The sequence below is a fragment of the Dunckerocampus dactyliophorus genome, chromosome 13 (genome assembly GCF_027744805.1).
Source record: "Dunckerocampus dactyliophorus isolate RoL2022-P2 chromosome 13, RoL_Ddac_1.1, whole genome shotgun sequence".
NCBI classification, from domain to species: Eukaryota; Metazoa; Chordata; class Actinopteri; order Syngnathiformes; family Syngnathidae; genus Dunckerocampus; species Dunckerocampus dactyliophorus.
Genome location: NC_072831.1, coordinates 6,441,167 through 6,459,155, shown reverse-complemented (window position 1 = coordinate 6,459,155; position 17,989 = coordinate 6,441,167). Strand labels below are relative to the sequence as shown.

The 17,989-nt window shown below is 42.4% G+C and overlaps 1 protein-coding gene across 2 annotated transcripts; it reads right to left on the bottom strand.

The window, feature by feature from the left end:
- Positions 1–181: 181 nt before the first annotated feature.
- Positions 182–15,654, bottom strand: LOC129192438 (protein pangolin-like). 2 transcript variants are annotated; one of them, XM_054796483.1, is made up of 9 exons: positions 15,585–15,654; positions 12,451–12,870; positions 11,928–11,998; positions 7,418–7,492; positions 7,162–7,324; positions 6,778–6,885; positions 2,432–2,480; positions 2,198–2,319; positions 251–387 (listed from the first exon to the last, which is right to left on the bottom strand). In XM_054796483.1, exons 2-8 carry the CDS (start codon positions 12,832–12,834, stop codon positions 2,237–2,239), a joined length of 933 nt encoding a protein of 310 aa, XP_054652458.1. In that variant the 5' UTR covers positions 12,835–12,870; positions 15,585–15,654; the 3' UTR covers positions 251–387; positions 2,198–2,236. The 2 variants fall into 2 exon arrangements, with proteins under 2 accessions (XP_054652457.1, XP_054652458.1); XM_054796482.1 differs by lacking the exon at positions 2,198–2,319 and having other exon boundaries at positions 182–387.
- Between the last annotated feature and the right edge of the window lie 2,335 nt (positions 15,655–17,989).

The window sequence follows — 17,989 nt, the reverse complement described above, 5'->3', positions numbered from 1 at the left end:
CCTAACGTATACCAAAAGTAAACACGTACATGATGTAGTTGTCATGTGCAAATCTGCACTACCATGAGTCCCCATTTTAAACTTCTACAATTGCCATACGTTCACATTTGGATTGTCGTCATGATTAGTGTTAGAAAATGAATGTTTTGAGGGTTTATTTTTTGTTTTAACAGCAACTTTAATCATTCATTTTCATTCATTCTTTCCTGTTGAGATCATGTTGTCCTTTCACACAGAGGAGCACTGAAGACAGCCCGTCCACCAGCCCCACCTGGTTCCCATCACCAGCAGCCAGTGACTGCGGTGTCTGTGCCTCATCATCTGTTCCATCCAGTGAGGACGGACCGTGAGAGCACGGCCTGTCCTCCAAAGGCTCCTGTGCAGACGCTGCAATAGATACGAGTTCAGGTATGAAAACATCAACGCACACTGGCCACCACATTAGCTACTCCGGCAAAGTACAGCACCAAATCTGTCTCTACAAAGACGGTCAAGTGTTACCTTTTTTAGCGAACATTGGTCAACATATGACAGTCCTAGTACTGTTACATTACAAGCCATGACATTTTCAATTGCAGATCACGGTACAGTTTTGGCAGTAGACATCCACTTTGTAATGCTCATTACTGCCACCTACAGGAATGCAAGTAAAGACATTGACAAATGACGGCCTTATTTGTACGAGGGTTAGTATGCAACCCTCACAAATACACATTTCAGCAAGCATTTGTATTATCTTGTCAAGGGACAGTACTTGAGCTTTGAAAGCATTGCAGATCAGGGTGACCAAACGTCCTGTTTTCTCAGGGCATTTCCTGTTTTTTTTTTTTGGGGGGGGGCCGGCTCAACGGCACTGTGCTGCATGTGGCGGCTTTTTGAAGTAGTGTTGCGAAAAAGCAAAACAATGCACGTAGTTCAAGTCTCATAAAATTGCAATTGTACAAATTTGTAGGGAGGACACATTTTTCCCCCAAATAACGTGCATTTGACCTCAGGTTCCTGTTGTCATGTTTTTGGAATCATTTTCGTATTGCCGTTTTTCAAAGTTTTGACTATTGTCTCTGATAGTTTTTTGTAATGTAACAATTTTCCGTCCATCCAGAGGCGGCATACTTTGTACTGAGATTAGCAGGCGTCTTTCAAGGCATTTCCAGTATCATTTGAGTATCTGATTGCCGGGTCACCTTAGTACAGATTCGCCACTGTGTCCACTGTGTCCAATGAGTCAACACCAGGGGCGTATTTACTCATTTGGGCCCTCCACATTTTTTTTAATTTTTAAAAATGTGTATTAATTTAGGCCACTTTTCCTCCTGAATTGTTCTCATCCTTCTAACAAGCGTGATATTTCCTGAACTAGGTAAGTCCTTAAAGTCCTCCTGGGGGATTATTATTACCTTAACAAGTGAATCTCAGCGCTTCTGCTGTAATTGATAAGAACATTAAGCGACATTACCGCTTTAATACTCACGTTTGTGATGAGAAGCGTCACGCTCAGCTTCATCTACTGCATTCCCCTCGGCTGACACTCACAGTAGAGGCGCTGCTGTCCTTGTGGCTACGTTTGACTGTGAAAAAGGTTGACGCCTGTAGTTTTGATTAATAAAAACTTCTCCGCTCCACTGGGTAACTCCGCGCCAACAAGTTTATTTTGTTCCCGTCTTCCGGAATCAATGTGCACATGCCCAGTAACGTGGGAGGTGTCCACTGCATGAGAAGGGAGGGGCAACGATCAAAACGCTTATGAAAGATTACGCATGTGAATGGGGTACTTTGAATTGAGATCAGGCCCCTGGGAATCTCGGGGCCCCAGGCAATTGCCTGTGTTTGCCTAATGGTGAAGCCGCCCGTGGTCAACACACAGCCATTCATGTTTGCAAGACGCCGCCTACCGTCTAGCATGGTGGATGTTTCGTCATGTTCCGGGGCCCACACGAGTGTTGCCAGCACTGGGGAATTGCGGTTCATTTAGGGGAAACATGACTCCCGACACCATCATCCTCCACTTCTCGTCACCTAACAGTATGCAGCCTATCATGCACAGTCGTCCTGATAGGCTGTGTGTCGCCTCATGTAGTGAGTAGCAGTACAAGCTGTACACTACTCTGTAGTATTGTGCCTTGACAAGATAGAATGCTGGCACGCCAGCATCACATTGTTGTGCTGTCCTTGTGTAGTTTCCCACACTGATTGTTACCTAATGTGAAGGTCGGTGAGTGTAAAACCAGTCGTCGTTTCAGCAGCCATGCGGTTGCGTGTCCCTCACAGCACACTCGTGATAGTGGCAATACGGGCCGTCCTCCAAGTCCTCCGTCGTCACTTTACAAGGAGGCGTGGTGGTGACAACAAACATGCAAACCACGTCACGTACACTTGTGCAGGTGTACCTAATGTTGTGGCCGCTGACTGGTTATCAGTTGGCTAGTCATACCTGAGACTCCGGCGCTTTGCTTTCCTCGATCCCGCTTCCTCTTTTTGCCCTACGACACAGAAAGTCATTTGTTAAGGCTTCCCTTTATGTTAGTATGTGTGTAGTGGACAACAGCGTACGGCGACCAAACATCCTGTTTTCACTCGCTGTCCTGGGCGGCCGCTCTTTTCGTTGTTTTTGTTTCAGGCCATTAAATTGAGCAGCATTAGGGCGCTCTGCTGCATGTGACGACTACCATGTGGGCAGCTTTTTGAATGACTGAAGCCAAAGAAAAAGCAAAACATTAACAGAACTTACCACAGTTCCCGGCGCGCGCCACCTTGAAGTCTGGTCAAATTGGAGACGTCATGCACAACAGCAGCTCAAATTTTTGTGCTTTAGAAGGCACATTTTTCCAGAAAATATTATTTGCATTCCAGAACGTAACAAGCATTTCACTTTTGGTTATGCATCATATTTTGGAATTTAACAGCTTTCCAGAAGCAGGCACAGTTTCAGTAAACTTCCGGTGTCAGAGAATCTCATTGTCCTGGTTTTTGGTCATCAAATTACGGCCACCCCACTATGGTAGTAGACTGACACCTCATAATGTAAATATAAATAATCTGTTCCGGGGTCAAAGTGTGGCCATCTTAAAACAGTTCCTCCAGAATTTCATTTAGTGTTGCGGCCTAAAACGTCTGAAGTTTGTGGCAGCTTTTTCACAAAGTTGCTGCAAAGGTTGCCATGTTGGGGTCTATTTTTACCCCAGTGCAGGCGCAGCACGGAGGTTATGTGTTTGTGCTAATGTTAGCATACTAGTGTAACCCGCCCTGTTTGGCACTGCCCGCACCGGGACTCAAACACAGGACCTTCGCAATGGGAGGCGAGAGCGCTGACCACACGGCCAAAAGCCCGGACTGTCGAACCGCGTGTTCAGCGCAGCTCTTAAAGCAGAGGGAGTGAGGTTTACCAACGTACACTTGCACAGCATCACAGGCTGGCATCCGTTACACTAGCATGGGTAGACACATACAGTATATAAACACTATCATCCACTGTGTTAGCATGTTAATGTTAGCACGTCAGCATTGCTACATTACATTAGCATTAATGCTAATGTAATGTAGCATTTGTAGCCATTTTATAGATATGTGCCCTGCCATTGGCTGGCAACCAGTCCAGGGTGTACCCCGCCTGTCGCCCAAAGACAGCTGGCTCCAGCATACCCCCGCGACCCTAATGAGGAGAAGCGGCATAGAAAATAGATGGATGGATGGACATTGCTAGCATGCTAACATTAGCATGGTAGCATTTTTACCCATTTTCATAGACATACATAAACACTTACCACTATTATGCTACAAGTATGTGTTACCATGCTAATGTTAGCATGTTGGCATTGCTAGCATGCTAACATTAGCAATCTAAATATGTAGATAGATTAAATGTAGGACTAATTCACAGTGGAAATCACAAAATGGGGGGAACTTTGGCGCTTGAAAATTGCATCAGATTGTGATTTTTTTTCATCATTTCAGATTTTTTTCAAAATTTATAATTTATGAATTTGTTATGTATTGTGTTCTTTAATGTGGGTACGTGAATAAAAATAAACAATTAGCGTCTGACAGTCACAATTGCGTCACGGCGTAAGGGGAATGCTGCCATTTTTACACATATGAGCAATTTACACAAATGCATGCATAGTTTGTAAAACAAACGCCACCAAAGGCTCCCTTATTCTGCGTTGTCTGCCGTGTTGCCCACAAGATGCAGACATTCTCTGTGCGTTTCACGCTTATGCATCGTAAACTTTCCTCTATGTTCACACAAAGTTCCCCCCAGGTGTTTTGTTTAGACATGACAGATCCTTCTGCAGTAAGTTAACAAATATCCATCTTTTCCATGCGGCTTAATCCTCATTAGGGTGGTGGGGGTATGCTGGAGCCTATCCCAGCTGGCTTTTGGGTGAGAGGACTGGTCATCAGTCAATCGCAGGGCACATAGACAATTCACACTCACATTGATACCTATGGACATATTTGAGTCGCCAGTTAACCTAGCCCTTTCATGGATTTGCAGATGTTACAGGCCGAGCCTGGCCCTTTAAGAAGAATTGCATTGTGGGGAGTTGATTGTCTGCACCGCCCATTTGTTTTCTGCGTCCTGATTGGCTGTAGTCCATCGTCAATTAATTTCTTTTGTGTCGTCTTGCAATGTCTCCCGTGCCATCGCTAGCTTGCTTGCTTGCTAGCTTGTAAATGAATCTTCGGTTGTTTTAGCAAGGATACAAAAACGCGGAACGGCGCCAGGACGAAAAAGGCACGGTCACAGGCGTGAAATATACGTGAGCTCTTGAGGAATTATGTGTAATTATCTTTATTGCCATATTGAATTGAATTGTGAATTATTGAACTATACCGTATCAACTATTTTCGTTACCTGTAGACTCTGAAACTGTGAATGTGAAATACTAATCATTAGTATTTAGTATAGTGGTTTCAAAGTTTACCTGTTAGATGTTATATACAGTATATGTCGCATGCTAGTAAGACATCATGTCGACTTGCATGCTGAAAAGGTGCATCATGCACCCCTGATATACGGTGGTGTGAAAAGGTGCCCCTTCCTGATATCGTTTTGTTTTTTGCATGTTTTGTCTCACGTAAATGTTTCAGACCATCAAACTAATTTAAATATTTGTCAATGAAAACACAACTGAACACAAAATGCAGTTTTTAAATGAAACTTTTTGTTAAGGGAGACAATAAAATCCACACCCACATGGATGGCCCTGTGTGAAAAAGTGTTTGGTGATCTATAAGTCTGAAAAAAACGTATAAAGCCATTTCTAAAGCTTTGGGACTCCAGCGAACCACAGTGAGAGCTATTATCCACAAATGGCGAAAACATGGAACAGTGGTGAACCTTCCCAGGGGTGGCCAACCAACCACAATGACCCCAAGAGCGCAGCCACAACTGGTCCAAGAGGTCACAAAAGACCCCACAACAACATCCAAAGAACTGGAGGTCTCACTTGCCTCAGTTAAGGTCAGAGTTCATGACTCCACCATAAGAAAGACACTGGGCAACAAGTGCCAAGAGTTTCAAGACCAAAACCACTGCTGAACAAAAAACATTAAGGCTCGTCTCCATTTTGCCCGAAAACATCTTGATGATCCCAAGACCTTTCGGAAAATACTCTGTGGTCTGACCAGACAAAAGTTGAACTTTTTGGAAGGTGTGTCCCATTACATCTGGCGTAAAAGTAACGCCGCATTTCAGAACAAAAACATCATACCAACAGTAAAATATGGTGGCGGTAGTGTGATGGTCTGGGGCTGTTTTGCTGCTTCAGGACCTGGAAGACTTGCTTGGAACCATGAATTCTCCCATGGAGAATGTCTGACCATCTGTTGGTGACCTCAATTTGAAATGAACTTGGGTTCTGCCGACACTAACAAGTCCACCTCTGAATGGCTGAAGACAAACCAAATGAAGACTTTGGAGTGGCCTAGTCAAAGTCCTGACCTGAATCCTATTGAGATGCTGTGGCATGACCTTAAAAAGGTGTTCATGCTGGAAAACCCTCCAATCTGGCTGAATGACAACAATTCTGCAAAGATGAGTGGGCCAAAATTCCTCCACAGCGCTGTAAGAGACTCATTGCAAGTTATCACAAACGCTTGATTGCAGTTGTTGCTGCTAAGGGTGGCCCAACCAGTTGTTAGGTTTAGGGGGCAATCACTTTTTCACACAGGACCATGTAGCTTTGGATTTTTTTCTCCCTTAATAAAAAGTTTCATTTAAAAACTGCATTTCGTGTGTTGTCATTGACTAATAATTGAATTTCTTTGATGATCTGAAACTTTTAAATGTGACAAACATGCAAAAATAGAAATCAGGAAGGGGGCAAACACTTTTTCACACCACCCAGCTCCCCTGGGTTAGACCAGCGCACCAATGTACGAGCACAATGCCACCGGCCGGCGTCCGTTACACACGCGCACTGCACTTGTTTGTTCCAACAGGTAAAATGGAAAAAAAATGGACAGACATTTACTGTAAAAGTTTATAAGCTGTCATGTTTTTTTAGCTTCGCTTTAGTGAACAAGGGGGGGCTCTTGATAGTAAAGGTTGCTGACCCCTGGGTTAGACAGACGATGTGCGCTTTTGAGCGCTACTAACTGGACAGGCAACGTTTAAAGTCACGATTTAACAGTCATCCATCTTCTATGCCGCTTATCCTCGTTAGGGTCGCAGGGGTTTGCTGGAGCCTATCCAGGGTCGCGGGGGTTTGCTGGAGCCTATCCCAGCTGACAAGCATAAAAAGAAGTGAACCACAGTTAATGTTGTCAACTCACATAGTTTTCTGTGCAGGACCAGTTGGGGTGCTGCAGGCTGTGGATGAGTTTGTGCTCTTCAGCTTGCTGGTAGTACTTGGCTTGCAGCTTCTTTGGCAGAGATTTCCACTGTGGACACGAAAGAGCACACTGACAAGTTCACCTTTCCAACTAGTGTACACAATGACGCGTCAGCGAGTATTGACTGAATATACGACTATTTTAAACTGTAGAGTTGAATGTTTATGACATGCTGATGTGTATTTGTGTACTGAGGGAGGATGTGGCCTGAGGCCTACATCACAGTGTGCACAATCGTTAGCTGGCTTGTCCTCAGGCGTGATGCGACAGAACATTGGAGTGACTAAAGTAAACCTGTCTTTCAGAGAGATGCAGCAGGCTTACCATCTTTCCTAGGATTTTATTAACGGCAGCAGAGTTAGTGATGTTGAACTGAGCGACCACGTTTGGGCTCTGCTCTTTCCTGAACAGCATGAAGGCATTTGGTGGCTTCTTGATGTACGGCCGCTCTCCTTCCTGCTGGTTATTGTTCTTGTAACACTGACTTCTAAGTGATGGAGGTGTGGGAGGTCATCACATTTGGCTTCAGAGCAGTCGTAAAATGACAATATCATTTCATGATTTCACTGCCTAAACTTACATGCATTGTGATGAATTTGTTGCGAGATCAAAAGTGTCAGTGGGAGACGTCGCCCCGCACATCATCTCGCCATTACTACCTCCATCAAGACACAACACACACATTAGATAACACAATACGTAAATACAGCAATCCCTCGTTTATCACGGTTCATTGGTTCCAGACCCCACCGCGTAGGATTCCTTATTTAGAAATGAAATATTTTCATAGTTAGGAGCATAGAAACCTGTTTACGACCTTCTAAATATGGTTTTTAACAGTATTAGAGCCCTCTAGACATGAAATAACACCCCTATAGTCAGCTTTACACTTGTATTATCTAATATACTGGACTTGATAACAGAAAATGTAAGACAAATATTTTCATAGTTAGGAGCATAGAAACCTGTTTACGACCTTCTAAATATGTTTTTTTTTAACAGTATTAGAGCCCTCTAGACATGAAATAACACCCCTATAGTCACCTTTACACTTGTATTATCTAATATACTGGACTTGATAACAGAAAATGTAAGACATAAATATTTTCATAGTTAGGAGCATAGAAACCTGTTTACGACCTTCTAAATATGTTTTTTTGAACAGTATTAGAGCCCTCTAGACATGAAATAACACCCCTATAGTCACCTTTACAGTTGTATTATCTAATATACTAGACTTGATAACAGAAAATGTAAGACATAAATATTTTCATTGTTAGGAGCATAGAAACCTGTTTACGACCTTCTAAATATGTTTTTTTTTAACAGTATTAGAGCCCTCTAGACATGAAATAACACCCCTATAGTCACCTTTACAGCTGTATTATCTAATATACTAGACTTGATAACAGAAAATGTAAGACATAAATATTTTCATTGTTAGGAGCATAGAAACCTGTTTACGACCTTCTAAATATGTTTTTTTTTAACAGTATTAGAGCCCTCTAGACATGAAATAACACCCCTATAGTCACCTTTACAGCTGTATTATCTAATATACTAGACTTGATAACAGAAAATGTAAGACATAAATATTGTCATAGTTAGGAGCATAGAAACCTGTTTACGACCTTCTAAATATGGTTTTTAACAGTATTAGAGCCCTCTAGACATGAAATAACACCCCTATAGTCACCTTTACACCTGTATTATCTAATATACTAGACTTGATAAGAGAAAATAATCACAAATAAGACTCATACACGTTTGTGTTGCTGTAAATGTGTTCCGGTACCAGGGGTCAGGAAGTGGGTTTTCGTTTTAGCTTGCCGTGGGTTACGGCTGCAAAAGTAGCTCATGTTAGGGATTATTGTGGCTGTTGTGAGATAACTCAAACCAGCAATCAAAGCCTGTTCCGGCGATCAAATCTGGTGCTTGTGTTTCTCACTGGACATTACGGTAACATTAACTGTAAAAACCCGAGGCACACTCTTACCCTGTTAAAATGCCTTTGTTTACGGCGTGTCTTAATGGACCTTACTCCGCCCCTACGCGTTTCAGCCATCTGGCCTTCATCAGGGGGACAAACAAATGTCAAAATACACCATTTGAGTTAAAAACAGGTGTTCCATCAATAGGGCTTCTCCACCTCCAAGAGGGGGTGTCATGGAGGAACAGGCACCTGTGTGGGCATACCACCACCAGATGGTGTTTTTTTTTAAAGAATAAAACAGGAATATAATATAATAAAATAGTGAAATAAAGGTGTCCTCATTCAATCCCGGGTATTTTGTGGCTTAAAGTTTAGAAATCCAAAAGGTCTCACATTGTTTCAGATATTTAATCCTGTTTCTTTTTTCATATGGTGTCTGGTATATGGTCTATTCCATGTGCTCCTAATACTGTCTGGATTACTACTCCCTCATTTATCGCGGTTAATCGGTTGCAGACCCGACCGCGATAAGTGAATTTCCACAAAGTACGATTCCATAGTAATAAATTGAACATTTTCGACCGAAAACCTGTTTCCCATCATTAGAGCTCTGTTAGACATGAAATAACACTCGTGTTACACTCCTGTTGTTCTTTGTTTACAACACAATGCTCAACTGTAATGATGCGCAGGCTATAGGATCGCTGCAGGGACACAAGAGACGGCCATGGCTTGAAACATTAGCAAGCTAGCAAGCTAACTAGTTAGTATTCTAAACTTAAAAGGACACAGGTGTCACAGTTTGCACTCTGTCTGTGCCCTTTGCACTTCCCTGTCTTCTCCTGGGTGTGTCCTCTGTTGCAGGAGCCCGGTCACCGGCTGGAGGCGGGACTACTGGGCGCACCTGCCCCTGATGATCTCCAGCCTCATTTAAACTGAGGGATTACACCTGGGAGACGCTGGATTATTCTCGATGGTTTGTGTCACGTCTACGGACTAGTCTGCTCTGACCTCTCTTCCATTACACCCTTGTTGCAGCAAGGGGAACTCTCCTTTCCCTCCTGAGGACCCATCCGTTCCCGGCGTCTCCCAGGGTGTGCGCCCCGTGCTCCCGGCTCTCCAGCTGGAAACCCCAGGTCTCCTCCAAGTCAGGTTTTCATGGTGCATTTATGTTCAGCCTTTTTGCCACGCACCATCGCCCTCTGTTTAGTTAAAAGACATTATTAAAGACATTCTTACCCGCACACCTGTCTCCTGCCTCTGCATCTGGGGTCCCACGCCTACCACGCGTAACAACAGGAGCCAAAAACTTGATAATTGAACCATGATATTGCGAGGAACGACTGTACAATGGAAATCCAGTAAGTGTCTGGCCATGGGCTAGTTGGTGCTTCCCGTGCCAATAGCCTATTTATGCTTTGCCAGTCTATTTTTGTCGTTCCAATGTAGAATACTTTGCAAATGCGGCATTCCAGTCTATAAGTAACAAATGTAGTTTAGCAGTGGGTAATTTTAAGTCCCTTTTGTGAATGAATGTCCAAAAATGTCTAGTGCCACAACACATTTGGCTCAAATGGCTCATTTTCTCTGATGTATAATACCTGTATACACTAGGTCCCCAACTTACGAACACCCGACTAGCGAACATTTGCGGATACGAACACACTGGTTTATATTTTATTTTATTTTTCCTTGTAGTCGCTCAATCAGTATTTATACTGCTACTGTACATGCTTGACCAGTAGAGGGCACTGTGACACTGCTAATGGGACCAACAGAGGCAGCGTTAGAGCTAATGAGACCAACACAGGAAGAGTTAAGCTGGGGATATAAAGCTAACTGGAAAGCTAAATTGTACAACCCGGACAGAGCGTGTGATTAAAGTTTATGAAGAGTTAATAGGCCTGCTTAATTCCACACCACCCACAGAACACTACCTCTTTTAGAAGAGTCTAACGACGACGACGATTTGTCCTTTTTTTCAATATCTCCTCCTCCTCCTCCTCCTCCTCCTCCACCACAACGACGTATGCTCAGCCATTCGTCTGCAAAGGTAAATAACATTTATCATTACGTATTCCATCCATCCATCCATTTTCTATACCGCTTCTTCCTCATTAGGGTCGCGGGGGCATGCTGGAGCCTATCCCAGCTGACTTCGGGCGACAGGCGGGGTACACCCTGGACTGGTCGCCAGCCAATGGCAGGGCACATATAGACAAACAACCATTCACACTCACATTCATACCTATGGACAATTTAGAGTCGCCAATTAACCTCACCTGCATGTTTTTGGAATGTGGGAGGAAGTACCCGGAGAAAACCCACGCGCACACGGGGAGAACATGCAAACTCCACACAGAAATACCCAGGGGAGACTCGATCTCTTCCCGATCTCCAAGCTGTTACTGTGTTAGCCAACATGCTAACAACTAGACCACGGTGCGGCCTCATTACGTATTATTATATCATTTTTATTATTGTTTTTTTTCATTAATTATTCTCGTTTAATATTACTACTGCATCCAAACTCATATTTCCATACATACACATATACTGTATATGTATACACGTACATGTAGTACCTATATCATTGGTATCATTACCTTTTCCCCGACTTAAGAACAATTCGACATAAGAACGGTCGTCTGGAACCAATTGTGTTCGTAAGTTGGGGACTTATATTGGATACTATGAGTGTAAAGGTTATTATAGGGGTGTTATTCCATGTCTAGAGGGCTCTAATAATGTTAAAAAAGTTACTTAGAAGGTTTTAAACAGTTTTTTTAATGCTCAAACTACACAAGTATTCCATTTATAAATAAGGAATCCTACTTTGCGGTTATTTACTTTTCACGATCGGGTCTGGAACCAATAAATCGGGATCACTCTATTGTCTAAGGCAATTTAACCTGGAAAGACAACGCAAAGCTGATTCATGCTGCAGGTGCGCCACTAGCATGTCACTTTTTCAACTTTAATCGGAGTCTGTGTTAGTCTCCGTCTATGTTAAGTCTGTTAACTTTGTGAACAAGTGAGTGATGCACGTGAGCCCACTTACTTCATGTGACTTCCTCCTTAAGGAAGAAGTGCCTCCCAAAAGAAAAAGCAGAATGCACGAGCCCTGATATTGAACCCATAAGTGAGTGTTACTTGCAATGTAGCTTGTCTTCCGGCAAGAGGCAGGTTTACATCTTCAGCCAGCGGCATCACCATTGCATCGTTAGCCTACAGAACACACACGCACGCACGCAAGACATATGCTATGTGAGTGTGATAGGATATCAGAGTGCAGGGTTGCATTGATGTACAGGCCTGTACACATCTCTGGTGGGGGTTTTGGCGGGGGGTGGGGGGGTGCTGCCAGGGATTGGCCCTGGGAAAAAACCCCATCACTGTAAGCCACAAAAGCAAAACCAACAGTGTTTTATAGGGTCCCTGTCAGTCATGGCTCTTGGATTCATCATCACTTTTCTCCCCCAGACTGCGCCCCTGACCCCGCTCGTCCACCCATGCTGCAGTCCAAATACAACGTCCAGTAGCATTAGCACACAAAGTGTTTTGGATTGAAGTTCATCGGTTTTTGAGGGCAGTTTTAAGGGGACAGCCCCGAGACAATACACACTGGGGGCCCTGACTAGTTCAATCTGTATGGGACAGCCAAGGTCCTTGTTAGTTACCTGGTTAATGGACCCCTGACTGCTGGCCAGGTAGTCGGGCAACCAGAAGTCATCGAGAACATTGGCCAGGTCGTCGTCCATGCAGGGTGGGGTCTCCATCAACGTCCCCAGCTGCTGGCGAGCGTCTCCCAGGGGCGAGAAATCCCCCGGGGCTTTGCTCTCGCCCGCTGCAGGCTCGAGGGGAGGACGGACGCCGCAGTCCAGACTCCCGACGTTGTCTTTGGGAGGTGGCGGCGGCGGCGGCTGCTGCTGCAAAGGTGGGGTGTAAGGCGGGTAGGTGGGCGTGGTGCCCCACAGGATGACGTCGGCTGACTTGATGACATTGTCCAGTAGCTTGTCCCATTTCATGTCTTCTTCCGTGAGTAGTGTTTGAAGATGATCCATGCTGTCCACTCCTAGACGACAACCGCCTCACACCTCCTGTCGTCACATTCCGTGTTAGCACACGTAAGCAGGCACTTTATTAGGTACACCTAATAAGCTCCAATAAACCATGCTCACTTTTGATGGACACGGTCACAGCTGTGTTCATTGACCTACATTATTAGGGGTGTCACTCGACAGACAATACACAAGATTGGGTCTACGAGACGAGAATGAAATTACTTTTAAGAAAAGTATGTGGAAGAAATATAAAAAAAAAAAAAAAAAAAATATGACAATATATTGCAATCTACTAATTTAATTTCCACTACGTTACACTCTTCTCCACTCTGTGTGTATGCTAGCTGCCCCGCCGCCACCCACCGACTCAAAGACTGTATGACTCCATTCATGCCGTTGTTTTATGGAACAAACGCACCAGGGTGCTGAAGCCAGTGCACAGACTGAACCCTCTTCCTGCCCGTTTGGAAGCGAGACGCGGAAAACAGACCCGCGCGCACGTGGCAATATATCGAGGCCGGCAAAATGATCAAGTTCATTTTCAGTTGTTGTGTTGTGTGATTAATTACTTTATGATCGTCGCAGGCCTAGTGCTCATGAGGCTTTTGTTTTTGTTGTTGCTGAATGAGAAATCTTGTCAAGTTCTAATTTTGCAAGACCTTGTGACTCGACCTTGTGACACCGCTAGTGTTTATTACTGTAAATCGCATCACACTGAGAGACACATACATTACACAATCGCATGCACTGAGCATTTGAGATGACCCTATTTGTGTATATTGCATAACAATTATGTTTTGGACACAAGTGTTATATAAATACAGTCCATTATGATGATAATGATGATTTTGATAGATTTTCAAGATACCCAAAGACATATACACTCATCCGCACACATATTATTTTCTTTATTTGGTCAAAGCAGATAACTTTGAACAATGTCCAATACAAAACTAAAGAAATTTGTTCAAACAAGACATTTTTAACAAATGAACGCCAAAATCTATTTTTATTATTAAACTTAACTCTACACTATAAAGAGGTTAAATTATGTACACATTTTTCAAAAATATTGAATATATATATATATTTTATTGATTCAAGTGTGTGTTACGTATGTATTTATTTGACAGTGACATTGCACGATGCATATGCACAGACCAAAATTTTCATCTGTTGTCCCTAGGCAAAGGCAAAATGACCACAATTAAAAACACTTTCCGTGACAGTACTCTAAAAGATAGGAAATTAAAATCAGAATTAAATTGACCATGTACAGAATCTAAACCATGAATAAACAAAACAACACAGAGGAGCAAAAGTGCCCGCAGAAAGATCAGCTCGTCAACAGGACTAATGACCACACACCCAGTGGGTGTTTAACCAGTTTAACTATTTCTTGACATTACGATTAAAATGGCGTAAAGCACCAGAGTCTCCAACACCTGATCGTGGACACGTCCACATCCCCGCTGCTCTGATTGAAAACCAGCTTTGACCCAATGTGGTGGATCTAACAGTGGGCCCAACACCTGCTTCATCACAGGATTTCACAAACTCTCTTGAGCGGCGGTGGTGCAAGGCCATGAGACAACCAACCAACACTGGCCAAAAACATCTCTAAATGTAACAATTTGTATTTCTTAATGATACAACAATGACAGGAAGAGAATCTCGAGTGCCTGTTTAAACAGACTTTGAAGTGGTCGCGAGCCCAAGTTGCTATGCAATATTTAAAATGAGAAAAAGAAATCACAGAACGCATGCAGAGCTTGGCTGCATCTGTACTCATTTGATGGTGAATGAATCTAAACAGAGCTAGATTATCAACTTTAGGCATACGCTTCTTAAAAGGCCGCGTACTATCCAACACCACCCCTAAATATTTGACAGATTCCGTTCTCCTGTCATGCTACAGGTGCTCTCTCGTATGGGGAAAAAACAAACATACTGGCAGTTTTATTCGGATTTAGTGTTAGGGACGAATGCATCATGCTTTCTGCAATTTCCCCCAATGCACTCTTAAGCACAGATGCAGCTTTCTGGACATACTGCATATACCGCCATCACCTGCATTCATTTGTGTGCCAACCTCTGGACCGATGACAGGAAGTGCTCTCAATTCTTGTACAATTCTGTTCGTCAAATGTGATTTCAACCATTGCATTGTACGTCTGATATGTTATGAGATGAGAATTTTGACAAAAGGACGTTATAATTGTCTCAAATGCTTTTTTTCAGATCCGGGAACCATGGCTCCAACCAAATAATCCATTCACTGATTGGCCATTACCAGAGAATAATGGGGGGATGCTAATTTGGTCTGTGGTGGGCTAAGTTGACCTTGGTCACCTCCGTTATGCAACGGTCCAACAACTGCCACTTTTAGGGAGTCTGGAAAGACAGCTTCTGGAATGGATCTATTTGTAGGCTGTATAATCGGTCTTCATGAGGTGATTGCATTTTTAATTGTACAAGAATCCAGCCTATAAAAATCTAAATCAATAAAATCAAGCATTTAAAGTTTGTATTACATCCGTACTGCATGATTACATGTGCAGGTCCAGACCAGTAAGCTTGGTGAATCTTATTAGGCTATTTTAATATGAATAGTAAATATAGTAATTTGATTATATGGAGTATGACTTTTATTAATTTGTATGTGTTTATTATTATTACTAATTGATGGGGGCCCCTGCATGTCAAAAACTAAATGGACGACATCTTTGCACTGCTACATTGGTACTCACCAACTCTGCTGGCATTGAGCTCCGTGCTGCGTCAACCCCAATCGATAAGTGGAGGGCCGAAAAAATGAGCCAAAGTGCTCTGGGAAGCCTCTTTAAAGTCTTTTGGGCTTTGTGTCATCACACAACTTTTATGTTCAAAGAGGTCATTTTGTAACTGCCACTGCAGTAGACCATTACAAAAAAAAAAAAAAAAACACATCACGTGACACCACACGGGGTCACCGAATGTTACAGCTGTTCTTGCTTCCCTCCGTTTTGAGCACATCTTCAAACAAACAAATGTTGAATGCGAAATGTGTTCAATTCAAAGCTTAATTTTCTATCATTTGATCAAATCATCATTTATTCCAAATGACAACGGGTAATGGTGGCGGCCTTGTTAGCCCAGTTTCATGTAGCAAGCTTGCTATTATAATAACCATTTATTTACTCTTGGCCAAAATAATGGTACAGATTAAACATTTTGTCAGTATGTTTTTTTTATTTTATTTTGTTGGTTTATATTGATATTTTATATTCTTGCTTTCAGGATAGATTTTGGATAAGACAAGACACACAGACAGCCAATGTGAACAACGTGTGCTAATAATATTGTTCGTCTTTGGGCAGCAAACCCTAAAGTACGATGTTGGTTTGATGTTTAAAGGTTGTCTTTTTGACTGTATGACGTTTGAGACAGACGGGGGGAGAGCGATCGTGTCAAGCCGTGTTTTAGGGCTTGTGTTGTTTAAGCGCTTGACCACCAGATGGCAGCAAAAATTCAAGTGGCGGTAGTAGCACTGTAGCGGCGGGCGGATTGTGTAGTTCTGGGGCTGCTGTTCAGGCTGTGGGCTGTAGAGGGCAGTAACAGCATGCTGGTTAGAGCAAGCTTTTAGAAACAAGTCCACAGAAGAACAGAACAAGACGAGTTGACAGCTGTTCACGCGGTGTTTAGAATCTGCCGGCAAGACGTAATTGAGTACTCCCTGTCTCTGTTACAAATAAAAGGCCTACAGCCAACTTGCCGTTGTGTCGTTTAGCTATCATTACAATACAACTGTGGTGACCGACAATGTGTTAAGACATTCACCGAGGAGGAGTCGTTTTCGGGTCGTGTGGTTGGTGTTGCTACGGAGCCGTTGCTAAGTTGTTGATGTGTTCAGGGGAGAGAAATCAAATCCCCACATTTGGTGACGTTCGACGTGACCACATTTCATTGCATTAAACATAGGAAAATGTCACACGTTTAGGAATTATGGGACCCATGAACGAATTTTTTTTTTTTTTTTTAACAATTACCAGTTATTTGAGGCCCTTGGAAATGTCCTAACTTTCCCCCTCTTTACGATGCCCCTGGCAAATAAACACATCTAAATGTCAAAATGTGAGATGCGAGGAAGTAAAAACAATCATTATTATGCATAATTACAAGCATAAGGAAAAAAATGTACTCATCACACTATTTATACAAAACTTTTATTACCCCTTGACGTTTATAATGTATTTAGTTGAAAATGATAATGTAAATGAATAAATAATAACACTTATACATAACACATAAAATAATATTATAAAGATTAAACACTAAAATATGAAAGTGACAAAGTCAAAATAATTAAACTGCATTTTCTGAAAATATTTAGTGTTTATTTAGTCAAAACAAATAATTGAACTAATAACGTGTAAATAAAAAAAAATGACATAATAAAATAAGAAAAAAATGACAAATGTGAGAAATTGCATTTTACTGAAATACGAGTAAAATGTATTGTTCAAAGCAAAATGTTTTGAGTCTACGTATTGCAGTTTATGAATAAAATGCTAACTAATAAAACTTCTGATATCACAACTCTGGAGACCGATGGACGTTGTTGGATGGACGTTGTCAGCAGGTTTAATGACATTCAAAAGGGTGAAACTGAAAATAAGACAAGACAATACCATCAAAGTATGAATATGTACAACAAAATATCCACTTATAGTGTGTATTGCTACTATCTTAATAATGTGGCCTCCTACGAAAGACGCCATCTTGGACGACCTTACAAATCGCAGGGAAGACACGTTTTTACAGTGAAATAATACGTTTGCAAACAACATCTCATGCAAACTTTACGTACGTACCGGCGATGTAACCTTAACACAAAAGGTGTATGCTGCATTTTTTTCTCCAATAGGAACACCACGAAATGCGTGCTGGCACAGCCATGAGTTTGACTGACTCATGCAACTTGTGTTCAATAAAGTTCTATTCAAAGCAGACATTCTTTAATTGCAGTACCGTACATGACCACCCGAGGGCGCTTATTAATGTATTAATTTAAATATTGGTCAATGACAACACAACTGAACACAAAATGCAGTTATTGTTAAGGGAGAAAAAAATACAAAGCTACATGGCCCTGTGTGAAAAAGTGATTGCCCCC

Excerpts from the sequence above, each read along its gene's own strand:
- LOC129192438 (XM_054796482.1), bottom strand. The coding sequence starts at position 12,834 with ATGGATCATCTTCAAACACTACTCACGGAAGAAGACATGAAATGGGAC. Across the intron at positions 6,886-7,161 it reads ATAAAATCCTAGGAAAGATG|TGGAAATCTCTGCCAAAGAA; the intron begins GTAAGCCTGCTG and ends TCGTGTCCACAG. Across the intron at positions 388-2,431 it reads GCAAAGCGCCGGAGTCTCAG|CGTCTGCACAGGAGCCTTTG; the intron begins GTATGACTAGCC and ends TATCTATTGCAG.